General features: G+C 48.0%; 2 protein-coding genes across 4 annotated transcripts in view; both read left to right on the top strand.

Moving 5' to 3' along the window:
- CACNA1E (calcium voltage-gated channel subunit alpha1 E) overlaps positions 1–27485 on the top strand; it is a 360562-nt gene that overhangs the window by 179414 nt on the left and 153663 nt on the right. The window lies entirely within an intron of this gene.
- LOC127479610 (zinc finger protein 675-like) lies at positions 12941–16061 on the top strand. 3 transcript variants are annotated; one of them, XM_051806824.1, is made up of 4 exons: positions 12941–13016; positions 13127–13255; positions 13405–13510; positions 14244–16061. In XM_051806824.1, the coding sequence occupies exon 4, from the start codon at positions 14356–14358 to the stop codon at positions 15520–15522; it is 1167 nt and encodes a 388-aa protein (XP_051662784.1). In that variant the 5' UTR covers positions 12941–13016; positions 13127–13255; positions 13405–13510; positions 14244–14355; the 3' UTR covers positions 15523–16061. The 3 variants fall into 3 exon arrangements, with proteins under 3 accessions (XP_051662784.1, XP_051662793.1, XP_051662774.1); XM_051806833.1 differs by having other exon boundaries at positions 12963–13255; positions 13408–13510; XM_051806814.1 differs by having other exon boundaries at positions 12963–13255.

The following is a 27485-nucleotide window of genomic DNA, read 5'->3' as shown; positions in this document are numbered from 1 at the left end:
CGTCTCTCCTCTTTGCTTTTTTTGTACAGTAACTTTGCACACACAAACGTCAAACAGCAGCTGTTTGGCCAGCATTTTGAAAAGCAACTAGTGATTTTAGCTGCCTTAATTTTGAAGCCAGGGTTTCCACTCTACAGGGTAAAAAGGCTTTTTTTTTTTTTTTTTTTTTTCTTCTCAAGTAGCTGTGTAGATATTTTAACCTATTTCTTTTGTGAATGTGAACCGTGGAAACAGTCAGACCTTATCAGTCATGAGCATCTTTGAGGTTTCCCCTTGTAGAAAGAAAATGTCATGGTGCTTGTCAGAGCCAAGCAACACAGGGCTTCTCCTACTTAAATTAAGCATAAGCAAACCTACAGTGTGTCAGAGCCTCCACTAGGTAAACAGCATGCTGGATAATTTTGGAGGTCACTTCAATGCTGGGGTTCAAATCTGAGCAGGAAACTGTGCTAAGAAAGGTTTCTTGGAAAGTCTTTCTCTCCTGGCTGAGCCATCTCAACCCCAGAGCCTTTGCTGGTGTTTTGGCCCTTCTTGTCTCTGGATGGAGCTGGAATTAAAAAGGATATGTACAGTTTCTGGAAAAAAGGACTAAAGTCACAATTTAGATCAGGGCTCTGAATCCTTCAAAGTGTCTCAGGAAAGCCTGAAAAATGTGGCTGAAGGAATTGATTTTTAGGGTACCGATTTAATCTGCTGCAGCTGAAAGATCACTTGTTAATAGTTTGGGGTTTTTGCTGTGGGCCCAGAAGAGACCTCTGGGCTTGCAGTGCAGGGCTGTAGCTTTTCCAGCAAGTGGTTAAGAGCAGAAGGGAATCAAATTCAACTGATATCCCCTTGGGATTGAACTAGGAGCACTGAGTGAATTAAGTGCTATTCACTGTGGAAAACGCTACAAGATACTGATTTGTTTCTATGTCCTTATTTCATGACACAAGAGTAAAAAAATATTATCTTTATATGTGCTGAAAAGCATTTAACCAGAATTCCTGGTTCAATTCCAGAGAGAGAGAGTCCTGGTTTAATTCCATGCAGAGATAGAATCGCTGCACCAAGTTAGCTGTGGACAGCCCTGCTGGTGTGCTCCCACAGAGAAGGTCTGCAAGAAGGGACAAGCCTCTGCACTTCCCAAGGTCAGGATAAAGCCACATATCCCACCCCAGAGCACCTTCAAAAGGTTTTGTTGAAACCCCAAAGCCCAAAGAGGAGACTGGCAGCGTCCTTCACCTTTCTACGAGAATCAACAGCAGGACAAGGTGCTGCGGAGATGAGCTCAGCTCTGTATGTGTCCCCTTCCCGTGGATGGAGGCAGCAACTGTGCAGGGTGCAGGTTTGCCTGTAAATCCCATTCATCACACACCAAGTCTTCTCCTGCCTAATCCTCTCTTCTTCCACGCCTGGCTAAATGATTTCCCTGCAGCAAGGCAGTTGTCCCCGATAACGTGATAGCGGGCGATGGCTCACTGGCTTATGTCAAATCTCAGCAAAATGAATGGTAAGGAGGTGTCCCTATTAATTTATCCGCTTCTCATAAATTTCATCTTGCTAATCCTTGCCTCTCAAACACCTTCTTTTGGTGGGGTTGACTTCAGCTGCTCAGAGAGCGCCACTTCTCTACAGGGACAGGCCCAGGTCAGCAGTGGAAAGAGGCAATTGTAGAAACACAGAATGGTTTGGGTTAGAAGGGATCTTAAAGATCGTGTAGTTCCAACCCCTCTGCCATGGGCGGGGGCACCTAACACTAAACCAGGTTGCTCAATGTCCTATCCAGCCTGGCCTTGGACACTCCAGGGATGGGACATCCAGAGCTTCTCAGGGAGATCTGACAACAGGCTGCACGTTTGTAAAAATCCTGCTCCTGGGTGGGAGAATCATTAGTCTTAAACAATAGCAAAGCAGATGCAGTTTGAGCATTACAGAGGAGGGAAAGAAAACATGGTCATGATAGGTACAAGGTAAATGCTAGAGCAGATCGTGGGAGAGATTGCAGAGGCTGCATCTGAAAAGGTTGTGTGTGTGGAGCCTGTCAAAATTCTGTCTTTGGAGTGGATTTAGGTGTAGATGACCATGCCCTTGTGTTCCCTAACAACAAGAGAGAGTTTTTAGACCTCTGTCATTCATTTCAGCCCTATTTTTCATTATTTTTGTGATACTGCTGTTGGAGATCAGGAAAAATAAAAGGGAAAGTCTGTCTTCTCTTATATAACTAGAAGTAAATACATAATGCAGCTTAATTGAAATTACTGACTTCCCCAAATAAGCTGGATGTAACTCGATCAACAGTGATCTGGTTAATACAGAAAAAATGACTTTGTGATATCCAGTGCCCACAGATTAGAGCACTGAGGATGGAGTAATGAGACACCAATAGCAGATCCACAGGGAAAGAAGACCATGTAGATTTGCTGCTGACGCAAAAAGGATAACTTGAGCAAAAGCAAAATCCAGTAGTTCAACCCTGGAGCAGGAAAAAGAAGGGATGAGAAACTGGATTAATGGTACCCACCCTGGGGTTTTGTTCTTTGTTGGATTTCTTGAGCAGGTCTCTGCTGTTCTGGACCTCAGCTGAAGGTGTAGTCTCAGTCTGATGCCTAAAACTGTAAAAAAAAAAATGATGTCATTTAAGGATATGCTTTGAAAACACAACAAATCCGTTGAGCTGAGTGCTTTGTCCTTGAGTTCAGCTGGAAACCTCTAACATTTGAGGGGCACTCCAGAGGAAAAGACAACTATTTAAGGATCATCTGGAGAGATGGGCTTCAGATGCCCTTTTCCCTATTTATACTTATTAGAGATGAAATTGAAGTTCAGCATGATTAAATTATACATATAAAGAAAAGCTTCCACAAACAAGAAAACATAAGCAACGTGGGAAGGAACAGAACTGCAAAGAGAACGAGAGGAATGAAACCAAACAGGATGCCAAACTGCAAAAGACATTTCAACAGCACCTAATTAAAACTGTTCACATTTGCAACAGACAGAAGGTAAAGACATTCACTAGGAAACAGAAGAAAGGGAGTTTAAAAAAAAAAAGCATTAAAAGGAGTGATTTAGTCAATCACAGGAAATTCTGGAAAAACAGCAAGATTGAGCAAAGGGCAGTTGCAGAACGTGAAGTGCATTTAGAGTTGGGGAGTTATTTCCAATTGTCTCCCAGCAGAAGTGACTCCAGCTGGCAATAATGAGGAATGTGCTGTTCAGCAGCCCCTGCCCACAGTGCCGGCAGCCTATGGGGAGCTGGCACTGCCAGCCTTCCACACCCGTCTCCATGCAGTGCTTTGAATAATATCACATAGCAACCAGCCCAGGACCGAGAAATCAACCCAGGTCCCACTCCAATAACTTAATCACGAGATTATCTCCCAGCTTCTTTTGTTAATTAATGACTCTTCATCTTTTGGCTTCAGAAACCGTAGATACAGCAGTAACAGTGAGGCTGAAAATCCATCGTGGCACCTTTGTTAGCAGGATGAACTAATAACACTTTTTCTCCTGTGACACCTTTCAAAACCTGACATGTTCACCACTGGGCTCATCTGGTTTCCGATGTGTAGGAGAGCAGCAGCAACTTATAAGTGGAACAATCAGGACAAATCTTTCAAAAAGGTCAAATCAAACCTTCACTGGTGACAAAAACATGGAAGATGAAAAAAAGAGTCAAGAAGAAGGAGCTGCACTGTACTTGGCTTGTCTCTGTCTAGGCAAAATCATTTTCATAATCAGTGAGCAAGGGGTGAAAATAAGCGAATAGTATTTGAAAGGGAAAGGATGGTCGTGTACCGTGTTTGAGAGTGAAAAGGGGAGGGTATTTTTCCTTCTTGTGGTACAGACTTCACTTTCAGAAAAGGATGGCTAGGTGAAAACTGAGCTTCCTAGCTAGAGAGAGGTTGATTTATGTGTACACAAGAAATCTCCCTGTTCCGAGATAAGACACCGAAGTGCTTTGTTAATGATGAATGATGAATGGGCAGTCAAGCTGTAGGAAGGAACTCTTCATTAGGTAAGTCAAGAGCCATCTGAGGCCTTTGGTAACCCACCAGTCTAGATGCTGCCTGAGATCCAGCCATCCCTTCCTCATCCACCCACAATGCTACACGGAGACGCCATAAATCACTCGTACGCTCCATGAAGAATTGCCATCAGTCCAAAGGTGCATGTTAAACAATCCCATGCTGGGATGTTTGTGTTCCCTCTCTGCCTGGATGGGTCCCAGATAATTAGCTCTGTGTTGGTGGATGACAGCCAGCAGGGATGTTTCAGCCCTCCAGAGCAGGAGGGTGCCCAAAAGGCTGGAGGTCCTGCTCGGGCCAGCCCAGGTTACTCTCTTGCTTTTGGCATGTTGTGATTTGGCTGTGAGAGTCAGGACGAGGCAGCAGGATTGTTTCTAGCCCTGTCACAGAGAAATAGAGCAGTGTCCCAGAGAGGCAAGTGGCACAGGCATGTGGCTGTACTCATTGTCTCCTCAATAATGTCATTTTTGCAGGGGCAATGGGAGGGGGAAGAGCAGAATCCCCCCTGGACCGCCTCCTTCGCCGGGAAGTGACTGATGAGCCTGGCAGCCTCTGAACAAATATTTCTGATGCAGAGAATTCACTTGTCAACTTGGAGGAGCCCCGAGAGGAAATTTCCAAAGCAGATCTGTCGGAGATAATGACACCGCACAAGGAAGCCCTCCTTAGGAGGAATGTCTTCAGAAGACGTGGAGTGTTTGAAAACACGATGCTTCTGTGTGTTCCTGTTGATGAGTTAAAATTCAAGCAGCCGTGGCTGAATTTTTAATCTGTGAGCTGTAACAGGTGAAGCTCAAGGAGGCGGTGAGTCATTTTTTTCACCTTCCCAGATGCTTCCTTGGTCAGTCAGAACTTGTTTTCTTTCCAGATCAGAAACCTCTTTAGGCCCGAGATAAGTCACTGTGTTCTGCCTCATCCAGATTACAAACCAGGGAATTTTTGTGCATCTGGATGTTTGTGTAATTGCCTAACACTGCGAAACCTCATCTCAGCTGAAGCCTCTTAGCTCCACTGTTAGATAAAAAGCAATTAACAGTAACCATAACCAGAAACACTTTCAGCATGAGGACAGGCAGCAAATGGCAAATAGATATATCAACAAATGTGTTTTGCCTTGTACTTTGCTGTTTGCAGTCAATGGGTCATTAATTTTTATATGAGTATCACGTACTTATAAGTGGTTTGGGAATCTTGGAGTTATTACCTGCGACAGTGGCTTTGATTGTGTTGGCTGCTCTGTGCTGCCCCTGATCCTTCAGTTTAAAAGCCACCCAAAAGGATAGAGCAGCCAGAATCACACCCCGAGGCAATCCTGGGTGCCCAAAGGCACTGATTGCTCCTTGCACTTGTTGAATCTCTCAAATATGTTTCCTCAACACAGGGCTGGGTTTGTAGAGCCATTTCCCCTCTGAAAGCTCATCAGCATGCACACATCGTAGGTGTTGTTCTTCTAGCTTTTCTGAGTAGCGGTATTTTATCCTGTCAAATATGAAATTGGCTCGGGTCAGGAATTTTGTGCTGAGCTAGTCAATCTTTGGGGTTTTCTCTAATTAAATCTGGGACAGACAACCAATAGATTCGTCAGCTGAACACGGATAACTATTTTAATCTCCTTTTTCCAGGTGTTTTCAGATCGTTTCGCATTTTCTGATTCATTAGCTCGAGTTTCAGTTCTCTGGGAAAAAAAAAGTAGGAAAACCTATATTTTACTGGGCAAGTCAATTGTTTTATACAAAATAAGGTTTACTTTCCATGTGGTCACAGAGGCACTTGTAGATTATCTGTGTGCAAAATGACATGAATAACATTAGCTGGATTCATGCAAGTGGGGTTTTTTAATCTGAATAAGTGCAGAGTTTCAAAAAAAAGCAGATACAGAGGTGTCTAGGATGAGACTGCCTGTTACCACACTCTGCACTGGAGCTGTGCTTTGGCTATCAGTAATTTTTAAGCTTGGTCTCCTGGCGTTAGCCTTTGTCTCCAGATAATGTATCAGCAATTACCTGTTCAGTTTTATTATGCTCTTGTTCCTTCATGCAGACATTCAGGACTTCATTTGCTCCCACCTTGCAGACAGATTTAAATGTTAAGCTTGTTTTCCTACCAGATGGAGAATAGATGCCTCTATTTCAGGTAAGTGTTTTGTGATCTCTCCCTGGTGTGAGAAGATGATCCTGTGCTTGTTACAGTTCAGGTCAGGAAGGCTGCGAAATGCAAATCAAACCAGACCTTTTGTGCCTGACAGGTTAGAGGGGCTTTGCTGAGCTATTTGTATCTTTAATATAATTTGGGTGTCCTTCTTGTGCAGTAATGTAGCTGTGGGCAGTGCAAAAGGATTTTGCTGGAGCAGTTCAGCCTGGAAAGCCCCATTCCTGGAAGCACTCAAGGCCAGGCTGGGTGAGGTTTTGAACAACCTGGTCTAGTGGAAGGTGTCCCTGCAGAGGGGTTGGTCTAGATGGTTTTTAAGGTCTCTTCCAACCCAAACCGTTCTATGATTCTATGATTTTTATGCCTTGACCCTTCTTGAAGATTATGGTGAAGTAAACCAAAAAGAAGCCAAATGTGCAAAGACCAGCACCTTGGTCATTGCAAAATATTGGGCTGCTCATAAAATATTCAGGGAAGAGGGTTTCTACCCCTTGAATGATGTGAATTTTGTGAATGTGGTTCCCAGCACAGTTCTGCAACCATTTCCCCCCCTTTCCTTACTTCCCTTATAGAGGATAAGTCTCTGCTGTACTAGTTTCCCACAGCCAAATGCAAGCAGGCTGCCTGTCTTATTTGCCCCCTTCTGTGCAAACACTTCAGTCACTTCCTGCAAATTTAATGTTTTTTCAACTACTGACGTGCTCCTCATCTCCACTGTGCAATTATGAAATGATGTGCTGATGTTTTAAGGCAAATGTTTTTGTTTTAAAATGTGCAACATCCAAATTTACCAAAAAAACCCAAAACAAACCCAAACCAAAATAAACAAATCCCTCCCCAAATTCCCTCTGATGCTAATTATAGAAATCTCATCTCTCCAGCAGAAGCATCAGTCAACAGAGGGTTTGGTTCTTTTCAGAGGCTGAATCTTTGGAAAAATATACTGAGGATGGTGCATAAAAGTGGGGGATGTGACAGGTACGTGCTGGAGGTGAACGCTGAGAGTTTGGAAATGCAAACAGACTTCAGGATTTGCCAGTCCTCTTCCTCCCCCAACACCCAGAATATTGCATTTGTTGGTTGGTCTTCATTTTTAAATCATCCAGTGCTCTGCTGTCAAGACACATGTGTTGTTTTCATAGAGTTGGCACCAGAAGTTATTATTTTTTTCCAGCTCAATTTAGAGAAGGGTAACAAATATTCTGGGTCTGCTCTGAAATCATTACGGGAGGAGCTCCTGGATTATCCATCATGGTTGCTCCCACAGTGAAAATGCAGCTCTTCTGTCAGCAGGAGTTTCAGCCTGATGATGTTTCTGGCTGTCAGGACACAACCCCAGACTGTCCCCACCACAAGGGAGGGTTGGAATAAACTGGTAAATTCATTCCAGTGCTGATTTTTATTAGGGAATCTTATTTAAATACTGCATGCTCCTCTTTCACAAGAAAGCCGGAGGCTTTTTTTCCCCTTCTAATACGTTTTAGAGGCAATCTGACATTTTCTAATGGCTCTCAGGTATGTATAATTTATCCTGCTCCACGTCCACATTTTCCAAAATAACACTGGAAAATCATCTGGGTTCCTGCTTTTTTTGGACAACCATTACTCTCACTTTTTTTTTTTTCCAGGTTGACCTATAAATGTCCATATGCTGCAGGATAATTGCAGTAGGTGTAGGTTCCTTTGGAGACGGTCTTGTGTGGGAGACAATATGACAGCTCATCTGCATAGCACAGGCATCATTCCCCCGACTCGATTTAGCAAAGAGTCCTGGATCCAAAGGCTTCTCCCCTATCTCCTGTATATTTAGGGGATTGCTCACATCCACAGCGCACTCACGCTCTCCCGTGCAGTCCTTTCTCCGCTCTCTGGGGGCAGCTCAGCTGGCTGGAGAAGAAATCACAGAGTGCCACAAGCGTGGCACACCGTGGCGTGGGGACGTGGCCTCTGCTGTTGGATCCCCACGCTGTATCCAGGCGTCCTGAGCCGTGTCAAAACTGTGTGTTTTCACACAGCTGGGATATTTCGTCACGTTAACCGGGACGAAGGCTGTGCTGATAAACTGGTGGAACTGATGACCCAGGAGGGTGTTCAGTCTCCCCAGATGCCGTTACTTTCAATTAGGAGCTTGTTGAAACTATGAGAGGGGGGATAAAAAAAAGAACCAAAAAACATGAGAAGCTGGGATGTAAGTTATCAGCATGGAATTGGGATGAGGTGCAGGAGAGGGAGCTGTGTCACCCCATGCCTCAGCATCCCTAACCCCGCTACAGCTGGATGTCAATGATTTTCACCCAGCATCTAAGGAGTCTGCGGACATTTAAGTGTTTAATTTAAAGACCTCCAGCAGACAAGCACCCTTTCCATCCCAAAATACACCTTCCAGGTGTGTTTTGGAGAGGGATTGAGCAGGTGGGCTTGAACACATAGCAGAGATGGGGCACTTTTATTAATTTTGCAGGTTTTTATGCTCTGACAAGATGTGTTCCATGGCTACAGTGGCTGTGTCAGCCTCATGGGAGCGCGATGAGCCAGGGGACACAGGGGTGGTCTCAGCACGTCAGTCATGCTGGGGGTTGGAGCAGGGGTTGGTCTCTGCCTGTGACAGTCATGCAGGTGTGTGTGACAGCAGCGCTGCCTCCGAGTCTCAGTCACGCTGGGAGAGTGACAAGGCTGGTCCCTGCCAGTGTCAGCCAGGCTGGGCGTGTGACAGGGGCGATCCCTGCTGGTGTCAGTCACACTGGGGGTGTGACAGGGGCAGTCCCTGCTGGTGTCAGTCACACTGAGGGTGTGACAGGGGCAGTCCCTGCTGGTGTCAGTCACACTGGGGGGGTGATGGGGTGGTCGCTGCCTGTGTCAGTCACGATCTCTGACGGTGTCAGTCACACTGTGGGGGGTGATGGGACGGTCCCTGCCCGTGTCAGTCACTTTAGGGGTGTGATGTGGGCAGGGTTACTCGCGCTGGGGGTGTGACAGAGGCGGTCCCTGCTGGTGTCAGTCACACTGGGGGTGTGGCAGGGGCGGTCCCCATCTGTGTCAGTCACACTGGAGGTGTGACAGGGAAGGTCCCTGGTGGTGTCAGTCACACTGGAGGTGTGACAGGGAAGGTCCCTGGTGGTGTCAGTCACATTGGAGGTGTGAGAGGGGAGGTCCCTGGTGGTGTCAGTCACACTGGAGATGTGACAAGGGAGGTCCCAGACTGTGTCAGTCACAATGGTGGGGTGACAGGGGCCAGCCCCCAGCTGTGTCAGTGATGCCGGGGATGCACCGGGGATGGTCTCCGGGAACGGCAGTCCCGTGAGAGTGTGAAAAGAGGCTGTGTCAGTCACGGGGGTGTGAGGGACCGGTCAAGGGGGTGTGACAGGGGCTGATCCCTGGCTGTGTCTGTCACAGGGGGTGTGACAGGGGCTGATCCCTGGCTGTGTCTGTCAAAGGGAGGGTGTGAGAGGGGCTGATCTCTGGCTATGGCAGTCACAGGGGGTGTGACAGGGGCTGATCCCTGGCTGTGTCTGTCAAAGGGAGGGTGTGACAGGGGCTGATCCCTGGCTATGGCAGTCACAGGGGGTGTGACAGGGGCTGATCCCTGGCTGTGTCTGTCACAGGGAGGGTGTGACAGGGGCTGATCCCAGCCCTTGGTGACGCCAATACTGCGAGACGGCTCTGGGAGGAGCGAAGGGCGAAGGTGGGACAGGTTGGGATGGTTTGGGGTGGTCCCAGTGCAGTCAGAGCTGCTCGTTTTGCTTCCTTTTTAATCGCAGAATGGTTCACGTTGGAAGGGACCACGGTGGGTCATCTGGTCCCGCCTCCCCGGTTGTGAAAACGAAGAAGAAAAAGAACTCGCCGAGAGTTTGTATTTTCCTGGGGCACCGCTAAAAACTTACTATTTACGCTTAATCGGGTGCTGCGTTAAAAAATCCTCCGTGCTGAATAGATTATCAAACGGATTATCAAATGCTTTTCTGAGCCCACCTAGAAATCCAGGAGTTGCAACAAAAAACAGTACAGAGAACTGCTCAGCAGGTGAAGATTTCCCCTTTAATTCTTTAACAAGCTCACCTGTGCATTTTCAAAACAGAGTGTGGCCATTCTTGCACAATCACCTTCTGCCCCGCACCAGGAGTTACTGCCCTGCAGGCTCCTTTAGAGTCTTGTATCTCCAGCCCTTGAACTGAGCTGTCAGAGTTGAGCTGACAGAATCAGACAGTGATTTTTTTTTTTTGCATAGAAATTTGCTGAGAGTCTGCATCAATATGTGCCAGGAAAATGCAAGTTTGGGAAACTAAAGCATGACCGGCCTGCTTTTTACAGTCCTTGCGTAGTTTTTTTTCCTGTTAGTTGTTCCATGGTCTTTAGAGCTTGACTCTAAGTTTTGTAACTGTAGTTAGAACTTGTTTTCTCAATCTTTCTTCCAAAAGCCTCACTCCTGAGATGCCCACTGACTGAGACCCAGAGATGTAGAAGATCCTGGCAAGCACCACAGGAAGAAGCATGTTAGGATAACCAGGGTGGAGCTGGCTAGGATAGCAAAACGATTCCTTGCTCCAGGTGATTTTAGAGAGCGCAACATTGGAGATCCTGAACTTTCTTTTAACGACACTCCTAGGGTTCTGTGCTGGTATTCTTTCGAAATTCAGAGTCTCTAACAGCTATTGCAAGTCTGTCACCAGAGTTCAGTGGGCTAAAGGGAACCCAGCTTTCCCCTGGGGAGTTAAAATCTCAGCCTTCAGCCAAATATCACTTAAGTCTCTCTGAATTCAGCTCCTACTTAGTGTTTTTTTTTTTGGTTGTTCTATGTAAAAGAGTCTGAAGCTCTCAGGTGTTTTAAAGTGCTTATGACAGTCCTAAAACAAAGTAGCCAGATGTCAGAAAACTCTATGGCCAATAAAAAATTCAAATTTGATGGGTTGGGATGTTAAACCCTGCATAAAATATATTACACTCCCATTGTGACAGCAAGCAAGTTTGCATGTTTTAGTGAATTTAATGGGGAAAAAAATTTAAGAAATTACTCCAAAGTAGATCTAGCTGACAAATTGATTACAGATCCTCGTCTGTCCTGACAGACTCTTCAAAACACATGACAGTGAGGTGGCATAAATAAAAAGGATTTGGCATCCATATATGTGCACTGGGAATATAAATCTAGGACAGGCACAAAGCACCAATAATGCAATTTTAGTAGGAATCATATATTGTGATAAAATGGGTGATTCTCTTATTTTTCTGCCTTCTCCTTGAGGATTACAGCTGATTTTTGTGTGTGTGTGTGCTGGAATAACTCATCTAGACTGATGGGAAAGTCTTAGAACGTGGAATTTAACAAAAACATGTGCTTGCAGAGGCAACATATGAAAGGGAAGGCAGAGTACATTTAAATACCCTAATACCAGGAGGAAAAATTAAAATATGTGGAACTGGATAGAGCTGAGTATGTTTGTCTGAGGACCAGTATAATAAGATCTCTGAATTCTGTTTGTCATTTTAGGTTAATGGGGAAACATTAGCAGAGAGGCCTGTTCTTTGTTACCGAAAGTCAGAGGCGAGGTTTGGGACTGTGCTCATGAATCTGATGAGTGTGTTGACACTTTTGTCAGCCTGAGTGTTGGGGTGTGTACGTGCTGGTTTTATTACCTTGCCACAGAAGCCCTTTTCTGTCTCATCTCAGATCAACAACAGGAGACACGATGCACTGACTGGCACTGCCCTGGTTCTTTGATCTAACCCATGAGACATCATTTGGAGTGTTCTGCATTATTTATCACTACTGAAGTATTTTCAATTAAACTGACAGATTAAATACTAACTTTGCCTGGCAGATAATGAAATTCTTGTTTCTTTTCCAAGGAAGCTGACATGAAAGAAGCCAGACATGAGAGGGCATGGGAATTTGTACTGCTTGTCTCCACATTTACAAACAAATAAGCACTGTATGATACCACAAAGAGGAGGCAGGCTTAGTTTCTGGTGCTGACAGTTGTCACACAGGTGAGGAACACTCAGGTGATTCCAGAGAAGCCTCACAAAGGTTGGACAGCTGGACATGGAGGAAGATTACTCACTGCCTTCCAGTCCTGCTAAACCTTCAGTGCAATAAGAAATCCTTGGTAGTTGTAATAAACCACAGTTTGGATTTTTAAAAATTGGCCATTCATCATCTGTGCCCCACACAAACATGCTTGGCTGTGGATATTGGTGCATGTCCTTATATATTCCTGGAGTTCATCACAGGGACGGAGCACCTCTGCTGTGAGGAAAGGCTGAGAGAACTGGGATTCATCAACCTGGAAAATATAAGGTTTTGGCATGACCTAACTGCAGCCTTCCAGTACCTGAAGAGAACTTATGGGAAAGATAGAACAAGACTATTTACGAGAGCATGTTAACAACAGGACAAAAGGAAATGGCTTCAGACTGAAAGAGAATAGGTTTAGATTAGATATTAGCAAACAATTCTTTACTGTGGGGGTGGCCAGGCCCTGGCACAGGTTACCCAGAGAAGCTGTGGCTGCCCCATCCCTGGAGGTGTTCAAGGCCAGGTTGGAGCTCGATCTAGCGGAAGATGTCCCTGCCCATAGCAGAGGTTTGGAAGGAGATGATCTTCAAGGAACCATTCCCAGAACCGCTCCGCCGGGGCGGCCGGGAAGGAATCGCGGTCGCAGGATTTGAACGGGGCGGCGGAGCTGAGCCGGGAGCGAGGGCTGTCGCTGTCGTTGTCGCCGGGGAGGGGCCGCGCTGTCCGCCCGGTCCCGCCCCGCCGCTGCAGCCGCGGCCGCTGCGGGCACGGCCGAGCCGCCGCTGCGCCGGGACCGCCGGCGCGGGGGATGCGCGGGGGATGCGCGGGGACCGGGAGCCCCCCAGGTAGGGCGGGGGGGAACGGGGCGTCGGAGCGGGCAAAAGTTGGGAGTTCGTGCTGCCGGGAAACAATAAATCCCTTTGTTTTTATACGTACATTTATTGTTATTTTTCAGCCTACGTCGCGGTTTGAACATCCCCCTCCCCGCGCCGCAGGGACCGCACGGCCGTGGTTATGGAGTTCTCTTAAGCCACGCAGCGCCAGCATCCCTTGGAAAGTTTTCCTTCCCCAAAGGCAGCAGCAGGTCAGTTAGAGGGCTGGAGGTGAGGAATACTCCTGTTACCCAGCTCCTGATTAAATTAAAGGAAATGTCCGAATTTGGGGGTGAGTCGAGCCACGCTGTTCCAGGCAGTGACTAACGAGGACTAATCCGGATTGTTTTCTGTATCACAGCAGAAGAAAGCACGGCTTGTGTGGCTGATGAAGCCGGCCTTTCTGAGATGTGAATAAGACCTTTCTCTGGATGCACATCGCTCTACTGCCCTGGTAACTGCCCTTGGTAAGCCTACTGAAAGTAAATAGGCAAGTTTTATGTTTATATATGCGTGCAAATACTGAAATGTGTATGGTTTTATATATGTGTGTTCTTACCTATATATGGTTGTATTCGGAGATGTCTTACCCGACCTTCCAGCACTTTGAAGGGAGTTTATGGAAAAGAGGGAGAGCAACTTTTTACACGGGCAGATAGTGACAGGGCAAGGGGGAATGTTTTCAAACTAAAAGAGGAGAGATTTAGATTAGATCTTAGAAAGAAATTCTTCCCTATGCTGCAGGTGGTGAGGCCCTGGCACAGGCTGCCCAGAGAAGCTGTGGCTGCCTGGAAGTGTTCAGGGCCAGGTTGGACAGGGCTCTGAGCAACCAGGTCTAGTGGAAGGTGTCCCTTCCCATGGCAGGGGGCTGGAATAAGATGAGCTTTAAGGTCCTTTCCAACCAAAACCATTCTGGGATTTTATGATTTTTCATCTTTACATGAATTTAAAGTGGAAATTATCAATTTATGTTTATAGTTAAGGCTGGATGATGATAGAGGATTTAACTTCATTAAATATAGTCTGTGTTTCATATGCTGAATGTATGTTTTCTACATATCTAATAGTAGATTATTCTGTTTCTTCTACTGTCTGTAGTCTGTCCCATTCTTATAATAAGAAAATTGCCTTTAGTGTTATATATTTATCTTACATTAGTATCAGAAGAATCACTGATGAAACAGGTGTTTTATTGTCTAGGGAGGACTTTAAAGAGAGCTGAAAATGAGATGCCCTTACCATGAGTGGCCCAAAGCTCTGGATGTGCACATCATTGATGAGCTGCAGATGAACACAGTGTTTGCCTCAGAAGATGAATGTGAGTGTGGACTGGGGCCCTGGGAATGACATTTGTGACACAGGTGAGAAGCATTCAAATTATTCCAGAAAGACAACTAAGCAGGAAGGCCACACACTTAGCGTCCAGAAGGAGGTAGACATGAATTACTCACAGATGTTCAGTCCTCTTTGCAACTCTGCTGGACCTTCAGGTAAGCAGGAGCTTCCTGCAGAGCTGCAGTGTGAAGATAAAGAAACCTGTGAGACTTACTACCAGAAAGAAGGTGAGAGTCCAGCTGGGGTGTTTGTCCCTTCCGATACCAACTTTGACCTGCAGTGTGAAGAAAAAGATTTAGAGCACAGTTCCTCTGACTGCTCCAGGAAACCACGGGGAAGACTCCACGATGGTAACGAAAATACCATTCTTGGTGGCATGTTTGCAGAGGACCTGGAGCCTGTCTCCGAGGAGGCTTTGCCGTATCGGTGCAAGAAGTGTGGTTCCTCTTTCCAGGGTACGAGCGAGCTGCAGGAGCACAGGCGAACTCACCTCGTGGAAAACTCCTACCGCTGTCCCACCTGCGCCAAAGAGTTCTTCCGCGCGGCAAACCTGCGGATGCACAAGCTCATCCACTCCAGCGACAGGCCCCACAAATGCCCGGAGTGTGACAAGGGCTTCATCCGCACGGCCGACGTCTGGAGGCACCTGCGCAACGTGCACAAGATCGAGCGCTCCATGGTGATCCTGGGAAACGGCATGGCCAGGAACCCCTGGTCCGTAGTGCACCGTCACCAGCACGCTGTTGAGTACAGCGATCGGCCTCGCGCGGAAAACCAGAAGCCCGAGGAAGACGACTATAAGCCTTACACCTGCCCGACGTGCGGCAAAGGCTTCGACAAGCCCAACCTGCTCTCCAAACACAAGGTGATCCACCGGGAGGACAAGCCCTACAAGTGCCAGGAGTGCGGCATGGCGTTTGTCCAGCTGCTCAGGCTGAAGAGGCACCAGCAGACTCACTCTGGGGCGCGCCCCTTCTACTGCGAGGAGTGCGGGGGGACGTTCACCCGGCTGGCGTCGCTCCAGCGCCACCACCGCATCCACACGGGAGAGAAGCCCTACTCCTGCGGTTACTGCGGGCATTCCTTCACCGAGTCGGGGACCCTGCGGAGGCACGAGCGCACACACAAACTGGACAAACCTTAGTTCCTGGCTCATTTGTGGTCGCGGTCTCCTCGGTTGCTTCTCACCTGAGCGAGGTCTGCTCTGTTGGGCTGGAGAAGGCACGCACTGCGAGCGCTCTACCCCGTCCACACCCGCTGCCCCGGCGGGGAACGCTGCATCACAGGGACCTCTGGAACTTGTACTGGTAGAGGTTGCACTGACTGGCTTTGAACTGCTTTGTATGAACAAATTACCTAATTGCCACTGAGTAATGAAATTACTGCACGTGGGGAGACTGAAATCACTCACATGTGCTCGTGCTGCCTCAATTTGCTGGACTGACCATGCATCAGCTTGAGCTTTGTGCAAGGATGCACAGGCTGTGAGACTTCTCTCCACAGCCTCAGTCACTGGATAAATTGGCCCTGGCCCCTTGAATGTGATGGCTCTCTGGCACTGGGTTTGGAGATCTGTTGTTGCAGGTCTTTGCTAAGTCAAAAACAGTCCAGAATTGTCCCTCTATCCCTTCTGTCCTTGTATTTTGCTGAGTTTTTCTTTCCACTACATTTTTTCTATTTGAAGGGGGAATATCATGTTGGTTATTTAAAAAACAAAACAAAACAAAACAAAAAAAAAAAACCTACAAACCACTTCTTTAATAAATGCAACAGTTACCAGCTGTATTTCACAAGTGGTATTATGTAAGGGAGTACCGATACTTTATGCACTTTTATGTGATGAGTTGAATGTCTGTTAATAATGGGAAAAGCTTTATTTTGGCTATGATGATGCATGCTCTTGGCATGAAGGATTGGAATGCATTTATGTCTCTAATGGAACCATGCACTCTATCCAGCTGAGTATTGTGCTAAGAAGCATTTGAGAACACAAAATTCAAAGAGCAAAAGACCAAATTTAAGCCACCTTTGCTACTCATCGCATGGGAATCTCCTTAATTTAAATGTTTTCACACATAAGGAAGCTTCCCATAACAAAACCGTGTTTTGTGTTCTGTGATGTGTCTGAGTGCTCCTGAAGTGTCTGCTTGACTCTTCACTTTGATTTAGATGGTTAGTGAATAAAAGTTTCCTTACAAACTAGCCTGGCAGATTCAGGTGCTGCCAAATACTCCAAGGCTGTAACTTCCAAAGAGGTTGGTATTGCCTCAGTTATGGCAGTGGGGTTTTAACTTTGAAACTTTATAATGACTTTTTTTTATCTGCTGTTAACCACTGTGGTAGAAGCATCCAGTTTGTCCTTAATTTGCAGCCTGAATTTCCTTTCCATATCAGCTTCCTTTTCGCCTGCCAGCTGCCATAATTTCACTAATTCCTTTCCAGTGCTTTCTGCCTTTTCAGTAGGAAGTTGTGCAGCAGAGTGAAGGTAAAGCTTCAGGGTAATGTACCTTTGCATTTACTACCAGGCTATTTAATATAAAATACTAGTTGTACCACTAGTTTGCTTATTCCACGGAGTAAAAAATAATGATGGCTGTTCTGCTCCTTCCACCTGTGCAAGAGCTGAGCAAGTGTCACACAGCTGTGGGTCCTGCCGTGCTTGATGTGAGGCCCTTGGCTCAGGTCAAGCTGAACCACTGTCTGCAGCAAAACTTTAACTCGATTATGAATTGGAGACTAATTCTCCTGGCATCACTGATGGCTCATTTTTATTTAATTCCTCAAAGAAACCTCCAGATGGGGGAACTGATCTGCATCCTGCTTCTGAGGATGTGTTCTGTTGTCTGTGTACTTTTGTAATGCTGGGATGGCTGGACCCTGTGTACCATGTGCATTCACTGCAGTGGGACTGAGACTTCTCCAAACTCCCCTCCAGGCAGGAAGTTCCAGTACCATTTTAGGTTTCCAAAGGGCTTTTGCTGGGGCCCCTTAGCAACAGCTCAGTCTTATCTGAGGGCTGCTTAGCCTCTCTAAGAGGAGAGATCTTTGCATGACAAGAATCTTGGCTGACTGTGGGTAAGTGATCTGCAGAGAGAGGTCAACAGTGCTGTTCTGTGGGGACTGTGATATTCAACACCTTTTCAAGTGACCTGGAGAGAGAGAGGGCAGATAGCGAGGTGACAAAGCTGTTCTAGAAGCTTTCATGCAATAAGTTTCCACGCTCATCTTCTAAACCCATTTTGAAGTTGTCATCTACAGCCTCCCCTGTTCAGCATCCTGCTTCTCCCTTGGGTATGCAATGCTCTTGCTGCAGGGGGTTTTAATATCCAATTAAACTGCACCACTATGCACATCTTTATGTTGTGTGACTGTTCTGCTTAGGCAGTTGCAGTAATTGAGAAAATCCAGTTATTCTGCTTTTCGATGTTAGCAGTTGGTGGAATTTGTACCTATAGGATAATGGTGAAAGTATTTTGAATGAAGGTCTGTTATATGGGAAGAGGAAATGGATGGTGAAATGAAAACCACTAGGCTTAACTAAAAGGTTATTAAAAAGACACTTGCCTGGAAGGTTGACTCGCATATAAAGTGCTTGGATGTGTGAAAGGAGTAATTAAAATGTGATGGCCTCTGGGACAAGTGTGTTGAACTTCTTCAAAGAAACTTCCATTAACTCCTTTGCAAGATACAGTGACCTATAAAACGTGACTGCCACCCCTGGCAGAGGAAAGGATGGAGTCAGCCAGGCATGTACCTTCATTATTCTTCCAGATTGGTCCCCAAATCCTTCCTGGAAGAGCTTGCATGCAGGAGATTGGACAGGGGAGGAGATGGGACAGGCTGAGGCAGAATGATACCAACTCTGGAGAAGCACACTACTCTGGGTTTCATCCCTCACCTGCTCACCTTGAGAGGGAAGGGGTGCTTGTCCTAAAACCACACAGAGCCCTGTTCTCCCTTCTGGAAGGTAAGTGGTAAACACAAGCCCAGGGTGTGCTCAGGTTCACTCTGCATGAGAGAAACTAAAATCCTGGGATACTCTGACTTGGGAAAACATCAGAAACATTCCCAAACTGTAGCTGTCTCCTGCAAATGAACCTGGAGTTGGGTTGGCAGAGCAGGAGAGGTGGAAGGAAGGGCCAGAGGCAGGGGTACCCTGAGGTGATGGGCTGAAGCATAAGCCAAGCATGGCTGGTGGAGATGATGGTGAGGGCAAGGATGACTTGGGGTTGTGTCTACAGGCATGAATTTCATGTGAAAAACATGCTGAGACTTGGATCCTGATTAGATTGGCATTCAGTAAATAAATATCACTTTTTTCTTTTAGCTAATGGGAAAGGTGGAAAGTGTTTTCTCACACACACTGGGGCCCTTGCTGCACTGAAGAGGTACATCTGCTATGTCCCCTCATCTTTCAGACCCACCTCTGCTCCCATGGGACACTCAGGTGTGTGGGGGGTGAATCTTTCTGTGTTCATGGAGTTGTGAAAAACAGCTGGGAGTCCCTGCAGTGTCGAGCCCTGTCTGCACAAGGATGCTCCAAGGTGGGTTGCTATCCAGAGAATCACCTTCCCTTCCCCATAGGCTCAGATGCAGCTGCTGCACCAGTGTGACTGGTGGGGAAGCAAATGATGCTGGACAGGAGGACAGCACGGGATGGGACTGCAGATCCACTGTGGAGGTGCTGGAAAGACCTTTCAAGCCAATTTCATAAACCAGAAAATGAAGCTCTGAGCCCTTCACATGCGTCACTTGAGCAGGGAAATCTGACTTGCAAAACGTGGCTTGTCACCAAGTGAGGCTGGATAAACCAGGTACCGACCACTGAATACCTCCCTCGTCATTTGGAAAACCCTTGGGCTCTGGCATTTGGGGATGCAGCAGTAACTAGACACTAATTACCGAAAAAGGAAGACAAAAATAAAAAGCCAAAAATGCTTCTTGACCTTTTGTTCTTCGCAGCAGACAGGTGAAAACAGTATGTTCCCAGCAGTAGCTCTTAATTATTTCACCACTGCACATCCCTCTTGCACTGCAAGTTAGAAATGTCAGTTTAATTCTCTTTTAATTGCCTCAGCTATCAGATACCTGAGAGAAGCCATTTTTACCAACTGTTCTTGGGCTCAGAAAGCAGGTTATTGCTGTAGAAATATTCTGCACTTCTGCTTTGGAAAGGGGCTCTACCGAGGGGAAAGCAAGGGGTGCAATTATTTTGCCTATAATTACTGTATCCAGCATGCTCTGTGTGAAAAGGTTGTGTGTTTTGCAGTGCTTGTCTCACTGGCAGCACAGGAGTGTTTGGGCTTTTGTTTGTGTGCATTTGGGGTGCTTCAGGCTTACCATGCTCCTCACCTGCATCAGGCAGGGATGCCTCTAAAGCACCTCCACTCCCAGGGCCATTGCTGTAGGGAACCTGGATTTTAGAGCAGGAGGGGATGACAGGCATGAGGAACAGAGCAACTGGGCAGCTGTTTCTTAATGTAGCTGGTTTTGTCTTTGGTCACATTGATTTATGCCTAGATATGATGCTCTTGATCCCTCTAATGGCTACAGTGCTTATTTGAAAGCATGGATTTTTATTTTCTGCACTCTGTTAACTATTTTCCTGCTCTTTAAAATACAGAACTACCAATTACAGAGGTCCTGGGGCTCTGCCAGGTTTCAGATCCAGTGGCTGTTTCTCTTGATGGCTGAGGAGCTCAAATGTTCCAATGCCAGGCAAGCAGGAGCTGCTGCTTCCATTCCTGGAGGGCCCAGCAGAGATGCAGAGTCATGCAGTATAAAAAAATACGATCTTAATAAAGGTCACCTGGCCACACAGAGCATTTCTAGAGAAATAAAAATAGCAAGAGGGTGAGAATCTAAGAACAACACCTTGGAGCTGTGATGGTAAAGGTGGGAAAGCTGCCTGGCATCCCACGAGGCTGGCTCAGCAGAGCAGATGCCCTGCGAGCTGTTGGCAGAGCATGTGGGCAGGCCAGGCTGCTTCCTGCCCCTGGGCACAGACACAGCGGTGCAGGCACATTTCTACCACTTAAAGAGAATTCAAATCAGATCCTGACCTCGAGCCAGGTGCAGCCAGCACCCAGAGGGTTTGCTGTCTGTGGGACATGCAGTGCTGAGGGCGGGAGGTTTGGCCTGCGACAGTTTTATTTTCACCGGTGCTCTTTGCAGTTTTGCAGGCAGGTCAGCAGGCTCTGCCCCGCTCCTGTGCGAATGTGTAACATTGCCCGGGGAACTCAGGATGTGTGAGGAGTCTGAAGAGCAGTGTGTGCCTGCTCCCTATGCTGGAGAAGGAGGGCATCTGAGTAGTTGCTTCTCAGGAAGGCAAATCTGATTGCAAACCCCAGCGGAGAAGTGGAGAAGCCCCATTCCTCTCCCCGACAAGAGGTGCAGCAAATTCCTCTTTGGATGCTCAATTCCTCTCTGGATTTACTAGTATCCCCCCTCACCCTGATGGGTGAGCACGGGTGGGTAGCCAGCCTGGCAGGAGCAGCCCCCAGGCTCCTGTGTAGGAGAGCAGAGCATCCTGTGCAAGTGTGTGGGTGTCCGGGTCACCTTTTTGTGTCCAGCAGAGCAGCTGCAGAGCCTTTGAAGCTGGGACCTCTTTCCTCATCCCAACTTCGGTGCCTGCATCAAAGAGAGCAGCCTGGGAAGTACAGGAGGGCTGCTCTGCCTGCCTGAGCCCTTTCCCACCCTCCTCCCTGCTGGTGATGGAGAGCACCAGCTGTCTGCTCGAGTTGTGCCTCCCACCACACCTACCAGGAGGCCTTTGCCTGCTCCTGGCTTTTAGATACTATTTCCACTTCTGCTGGAGAGAGCCCCAGCACCAGCAGAGCTCTCAAGTGCTTTTCCTCCACTTTCCTCACAGGACTTCATGCTGTGACTTTCATCTCCGGTACCTTGTGATAAATCCTTGTTTTTATTCCCATTCAAGATGTGTTTGTCACTGTCTGGTCAGTCCTTGGCCACTGTGAAAGCAGTTTCTCCCTCCTCACTAGTCCAGCACGTGTGTTTCTGTCTCTCTCCACTGTGTGAGCTTTCCTGCAGGGATATTCCCTCCCTGCTTCCCTTACTGCCTGTCTCGCACATGCTGCTTAGCTTTCCTTTCCTCACAGGGGGGATTTCCGTCTCCTCTCCGGCATCAGGATCGAACCTTTCCCCTTATTTTGAGCTGACTCACTTCATGGGCAATCTCAGCACTGAGGACTCTCGCCCTACAGTTGTTTTATTTGGGATTAGCAGAAATTAAATCCCCCAAACCCCTGGCAACAGGTAATAATTCGGAAAAACCACTACAGAGCAGCCTTCAGCATTGCTGACCAGGACTTTACACCTGAAAAGATGGGAGTATGATCCTAATGCCAGGAGCTGGGAGAGCATGTGGGAAGGGGTAATTACCCCTGGGTTGCACTTGGAGCATCTTAAAATGGCCCAGAGCACAGTACCAGTGACCAGGTGAATGCCTGACAAAGCTGTCGCCATCCCACTGCCTCCTCCCCAGGTGCTCATTTCCTCTGGTTTTCCTCTCTTGGATAACTTGCATGCAGTAGATGAGAGCACATGCCTTGGAAACGGCTCTAGATCCAATAAAGGAATCAATGTTGTGACGCCACAGGAAACCAGAGACGTGCAAATCCATTTCTCTCTGAAGTTGGAGCCAACTGGGCCAGGAGGTCACTGCTGAGTGACGGCGTCCGTGAGCGCCCGTGAGCCGCTGCTTCAGTGGGGGCACTGTTGCTCTCCAAGGGGCTGAAACCATTATTTATTGCCTGGATGTGATGTAAATGAAGGATCCCCGTTCACAGTAGCCTGAAATCCTCCTCCAAATGGTTTTATTCCCATGTAACCTCCTGTTGCACTGGAGCCAACCCCAGCACACCAGCAAAAAGTGTTCGCTGGGTCTTGGCAGCATCTCTACAAAGTGGAGGGGTTTAGCTTGGGGTGGGGAAATAATAGGGCAGGGGACGTTTGAATTGGATTTTAGGAAAAATTTCTTCACCCCAAGGGTTGTCAAGCACTGGAACAGGCTGCTCAGGGAAGTGACAGAATCACCCTGGAGGGATTTAAAATATGTGTAGCTGTGGCCCTTGGGGACATGGTTTAGTGGTGGGTGCTGGGTTAATGGTTGGACTGGATGATTTTAAAGGGCTTTTACAACCTTAACAATTCTATGGCTCTATGATTGTATGACTTGAAGCCTGTCACTGAGTATAAAACGGGCACGCTTTAAAAACCAGAGGGCAAGAGAAAGCCATGGGAAGAGACCTGCAGGAGTCAGACACAGGTACATCTTGTTATGGTGAGAGGAGCATCATCATGGGGACCAGCTGAGGTCCTTGACAAGCTATAAAGAGAGCAGGGAGGAGGGCTGGAGCCTTTTCTCCAGCACGGGTTCCCACAGGTAGTGCTGGATTAGTGTGGTCCCTTTGGTGACCCTGGCATTGCTGATCCCTCTCCAGCTGTGCTGCATGTTTTGGGGGTATTGGGGGCCATGGGGGGGAGGTCCCTCCCCATGCCCACCTCCTTCACGAACAAAAAAGAAATGTTGCAGAAGAAAAAAAGGTAATTTTTATTAATATTGTTCTCCCCTTCAGTCTTTTGAAACAGGGTAAAATAAACTGTCCTCCCTGCTTGGGTCTGTGAGTAACATGTTTTCCTGGGCTGGTTCTCCCTGCAGTGGAGCTCTGGGCTGAACACGCAGCCAAGGAAAAGCCTTGAGAGGTGCTGTATATAATAAGAAAGCACAAAGTCATAAGACCTGGGTGAGAAAATGATTTAAGAAGAAAAAGATGTCACAAAATCTATAGCGTGCAGATAAGTGCTTTTTAAAATTATTTTTCTTTGTAAAGTCCTTCCTTTTTTCCTTGTGGTCCCTGGACTGCTCTGAAATCTGCCTGGTATTTTCCCTGGTAACCAGAATTAGGTTATGGGGTAAACACCATGTTGCCTGCCCACAGAGAAGTAACAGTGGGAGGAAATCCAAATAATACCCTGTCTAAGTTGCTCCCAGGCTCATTGCAGGAGCTGTCAAAGGTACAAAGGCAGGTAGAAGCCCAAATTACAGGCTCAGGGTTTCCCTGGGGCTGTCTTGGGAGAGCCCCAGCCCCATGGGCTGTCAGGACAAGGCAGCTGGGACAGCTTTCCTGAGCACTGCTGGCATGGATGTCCTGCTTTTAGGGGATGCCTGAGACCAGCTCCTGGGGGTCTGTGCCACGGCTACAATGGAATTGTGGCACATTCCCAGCAACTGGGGAGACTGGGATCTGGGGGAGTGACTGGGCAGGCTGCAAGTCTGAGGCCACATGGGTGGAAAGTGTAGGAAATAATACTTCAATATTTAGGAACAGCACAGCAAATCTCAGTGCCAGCCCTGATGGGGGGAGGAAAAGGTGATTTTTCTCTCAGGCAGGCCTGATTTCACTCATTCAGCCTGTCCATCGTGGCCACATGCACACCAGCACCAAGGTGTGCGGCCAAGTGACCTGTCCAGCCATCAGTGTTTGTCCAGGTGGTCTGTGCTATAAATCCAGGCCTGATGTGGAAACCTGTCTCAGGTGGGTAATCTCAATTATAAACCACACAGCCTCTTGGAAAAGATCAGCTTAAAAGCATTTGACTAGTATAGCTGGAAACCCAATTCCTTCTCTGAAGGCTAAACTTTTGAACTACAGATAATTACTACTTTTCTCCTCCCTTTGATGGCATCTCCTATCTTAAGCTTTAGAAACAGTATGTAAGTACTTTCAAGTTTAAAATAAGTGAACATCTCTTGGTGTGGCTGTGAGTTAAAAAATACCATCTTTATGTTTCCAGATGAAGAACCCGAAGCACAAGAGCTGGAAGTGTGTGTTCCCATTTGGTGGGTGAGTCACCAGCAGGGCTGAGGGCAGCACTCAGTGCCAGGGCTTGTCACACAGCAGCTCAGAACAGCTAAAACTGGTGCCCATGAGGGGGGGAAACACTGGCACAGGTTGCCCAGGAAGGTGGTGGCTGCCCCATCTCTGGGAATGTTCAAGGTCAGGTTGCACAGGGCTCTGAGCAACCTGATCTAGTTGAAGAGGTCCCTGCTTTTTGCAGGGGCATTGGACTAGATGACGTTTAAAATATCCCTTTCAACCCAAACTATGTTCCATAATCATAGAACCACAGTTCTATGGCTATGAAAGCAGGGAACATGACCCTGGTTTGGGACTCTGCTCTGCCATCCCTGTGCTGCTGGGTGGCTGCATGTTCATTAGCCACAAATGAGCACACCAACCACTCACCCTGGAGCAGGATAGACCTAGAGGTGTGTGGTGGGATGAAGCACAGCTGCCTTGTGCTCCTTGCTGCTGGGCTGGAGCTGTGAGCTCAGTGTGGAGGCGGCGGCGTGGTTGCTGCCCCAGCGCCTGTGGCACTCGGTGCTGGAGGGTCCCCGCAGGGACAGTCGTCCATCCCCCCAGGGATGGCTGGAGGAGGGCCATGCGTGGTGGCAGAGGCAGGCTGGCGTGTCCTGCCGAGCAGCAGGCAGCAGATGGCAATGTCGCCCTGCCAGAACCGCGGGGATGTAGGTGGATGTTTGCTGTGCCGACAGCCTGGGGACAGGGGACACACGAGACCCCCTCGTGGCAGTGGGTCCAGCTCCTTTAGACAAGCCAGAGGATTTCAGGACGCATTGGGTGTCTGGTGGAGATGCTCCTTGGCCCCGGGTTTGTGCAGCTCCCTGCTCCCCACGGAGCACCCAGACAGGAGAGGTGAGCGAGGGGGCAGGCAGGGGCACCCCTTTCTGCCTGCTGCCCTCCGTTCTGCCTGCCAGAGGCTGCTCTGGGGCTGCCCACACCATCCTGGTCACAGCTGGAGTAGCTTCAGATGTAAAGTAGCTCTTGCCAGGCCTTGGAATAGGATGATTTTGACAGCTGGGGAAACTGAGGCAGGGAGCAGCACCTATGAATGGGTACTGGGGACAGCATGGATTTGGTCAGCTGTTGTTTTTCAGCAGGGGGGGTGAAGCTGCTCCCACAGCTGAGCCTTGGAAAGGCTGGGACATGGGCTTTGGCAGGGTGTTGTGCCTCCTCTCCCCAACTCTCTGTGGTGCCAGTGGGCATTTTCCAGGTGGAGGAGGCCTGGATGGCCACGGCTCTTCCCCAAGTTCAAGGACTGCTCCTGTGCCCCACAGCGCCCCAGTGGGATGGAGAGCTGGGCTGTTCCCTGTGGTTGCCTGGCTTGGTGGTGTCCTGGGGCCGCCCCAGAGCCATACTTCCAGGACTTTGTGCCATGCACTCTCTATCCGATGGGAGCAGAGCCAGCACTGGAAAGGTTCTCTTCTCCTTTTCTCCGAGCAGCTCCATCCCATCTTTTATCAGGCAGGGCTGCTGAGCTCAGGGAAACAGGAGCTGTTTGCCTGCTTGGGGCACGCTCCTGAAGAGTGGCTGTGGGTTTTGTTGACTTCTCCAAGGTAACAACTTACTGGTGACTGCACCAGTGGTACAGAAAGCAGGGCTGGCCTTGGCCCTGGGTGCAGGTGGGAGCTCTGAGTGCTGCCACTGCAAGTACCGTCAGCAGCCAAGGCACCTCGTCACAGGCCTGTGAACAAGAGGCCAGAAGGTACTAAGAAATAATTCTGAGTTTTCAAAAAGGGTACTGTGGATCCCCTTGGCCTACCCATTTCCCAAATCCAGGACATTTCATTGTGGTTTGGAAACAAGCTGTTCCTCAGGGTGCCAGGCACTGAATCTCACATCCTCTGCTCCCCAAGCAGCAACGCCTCAAATCAGCATAGGGCCATACTGGTGCTAAAAAACAAATTCATTTCTTCCATCTGAGCACTCCTGATTCAGCATTTCTTCTGTCAGCACTTTAGAGTGGATGTGAGATAACACAAAGGTACAGTGTGCAGAGGGGAGCCTGTCATCCCAGCCAGGTATCTCCCCATGAGGTGCAGTTAGAGAGACACTGGCTGTGCATTCTCAGCACACGTGGGCTAGAGGTGGGTTTAGCAAAAGAGTACGTGGGTCATGGACACCACACGGTGTCCTCGTGGTGCCCTTCTCACCAACTCTCAGCTGTATCCCTGGCTCTGTGCTAAAGGATGTGAGTACATTGGAAGGTGCTGGGCTTGGGATGCTCCTTAGGAAAATTTAGGCTCTGTGCCAGAAGGCATCAGGTCTGTGTGGCCTGAGCTTAATTTCTTCCTCAGAAGAATTTGTGTGGCCCTGTATTCTTTTTGCCTTTACCTAAAGCATATAATTTCTGATTGTTGTCATCAGTTAGACAGCAGACGGGCTCTGCTGCAGGGCAGCTGTGTTTTGGGGGAAGGAGGAGCGTCCTGGGCTGATACATCCATGAAACATCGTAAACAGTGCTCATGAGAAAGAAGTCAGACTGGACAAGAGGTCCCCAGAGAGCCACTGAGGTTTGCAGTCTGGCGTCTGTGTTGGTGCTGTGTGTGGTTTCATGTGCTCCTCCCCTCTGGAATTATGCTTTGGTTTCCAGGAGAGACTTGACTTCACGCATCAGCTCTAAGCTGAGTCACTTGTCTCAGCTGGAGGAGCTCCAAGGAGACAGAGGCACAGTATGAAGGTGCAGAGGTCCCCTCTGTCCCAGAGGATGTCAAGTGTGGTTTGTAACAAGTGGAGACTGACAGCAGAGAGGGGATGTGGGTACCCAGAGAAGGGGGGGACTGGCAGTGCTTGAAGAGCCATGGCTAGAAACAAGGAGGAAGGAAACCCTGCCTTGGAATCCAGTACAAACTGAGCCAGATCCTTTTTCACTTTGTGCTTTGTGTCCTGATCACCTAGAAGTCCTGGAAAAATTAATGGCGAGGGGAATGCCATCAAAACTTGAATGCACTGCATCTTAGCAGGGACCTTCCCTAGCAGTGGAGATAAGGAATGTGCAGTCTTTGCAGTCAGGGGAAAGAGCTGATTTCAGTCCAGGAGATGACTATTAGGCTGGAGATTGCTTGTGCCACGTAAACCTGCTGCGGCTCAGGTTGCTGCCAGCAGTTATAAACCCCTATCACTCCCTAGATGCAAATTAGCCTTATCTCCTAAAGAGAATCTTATTAACCGGGAATGGACTTTGCTGCCTCTATTGAGGCCTTTAAACCTCACTCAAAGTTTTTCA

Source organism: Manacus candei, unplaced genomic scaffold, assembly GCF_025592945.1.
Source record: "Manacus candei isolate 608988 ecotype Guabito, Panama unplaced genomic scaffold, ASM2559294v1 h1tg000005l, whole genome shotgun sequence".
Taxonomy (NCBI): domain Eukaryota; kingdom Metazoa; phylum Chordata; class Aves; order Passeriformes; family Pipridae; genus Manacus; species Manacus candei.
Note: the sequence above shows the minus strand (reverse complement) of the source record. Positions and strands in the feature narration are given on the sequence as shown.

Excerpts from the sequence above, each read along its gene's own strand:
- LOC127479610 (XM_051806824.1), top strand. The coding sequence starts at position 14,356 with ATGAATGTGAGTGTGGACTGGGGCCCTGGGAATGACATTTGTGACACA.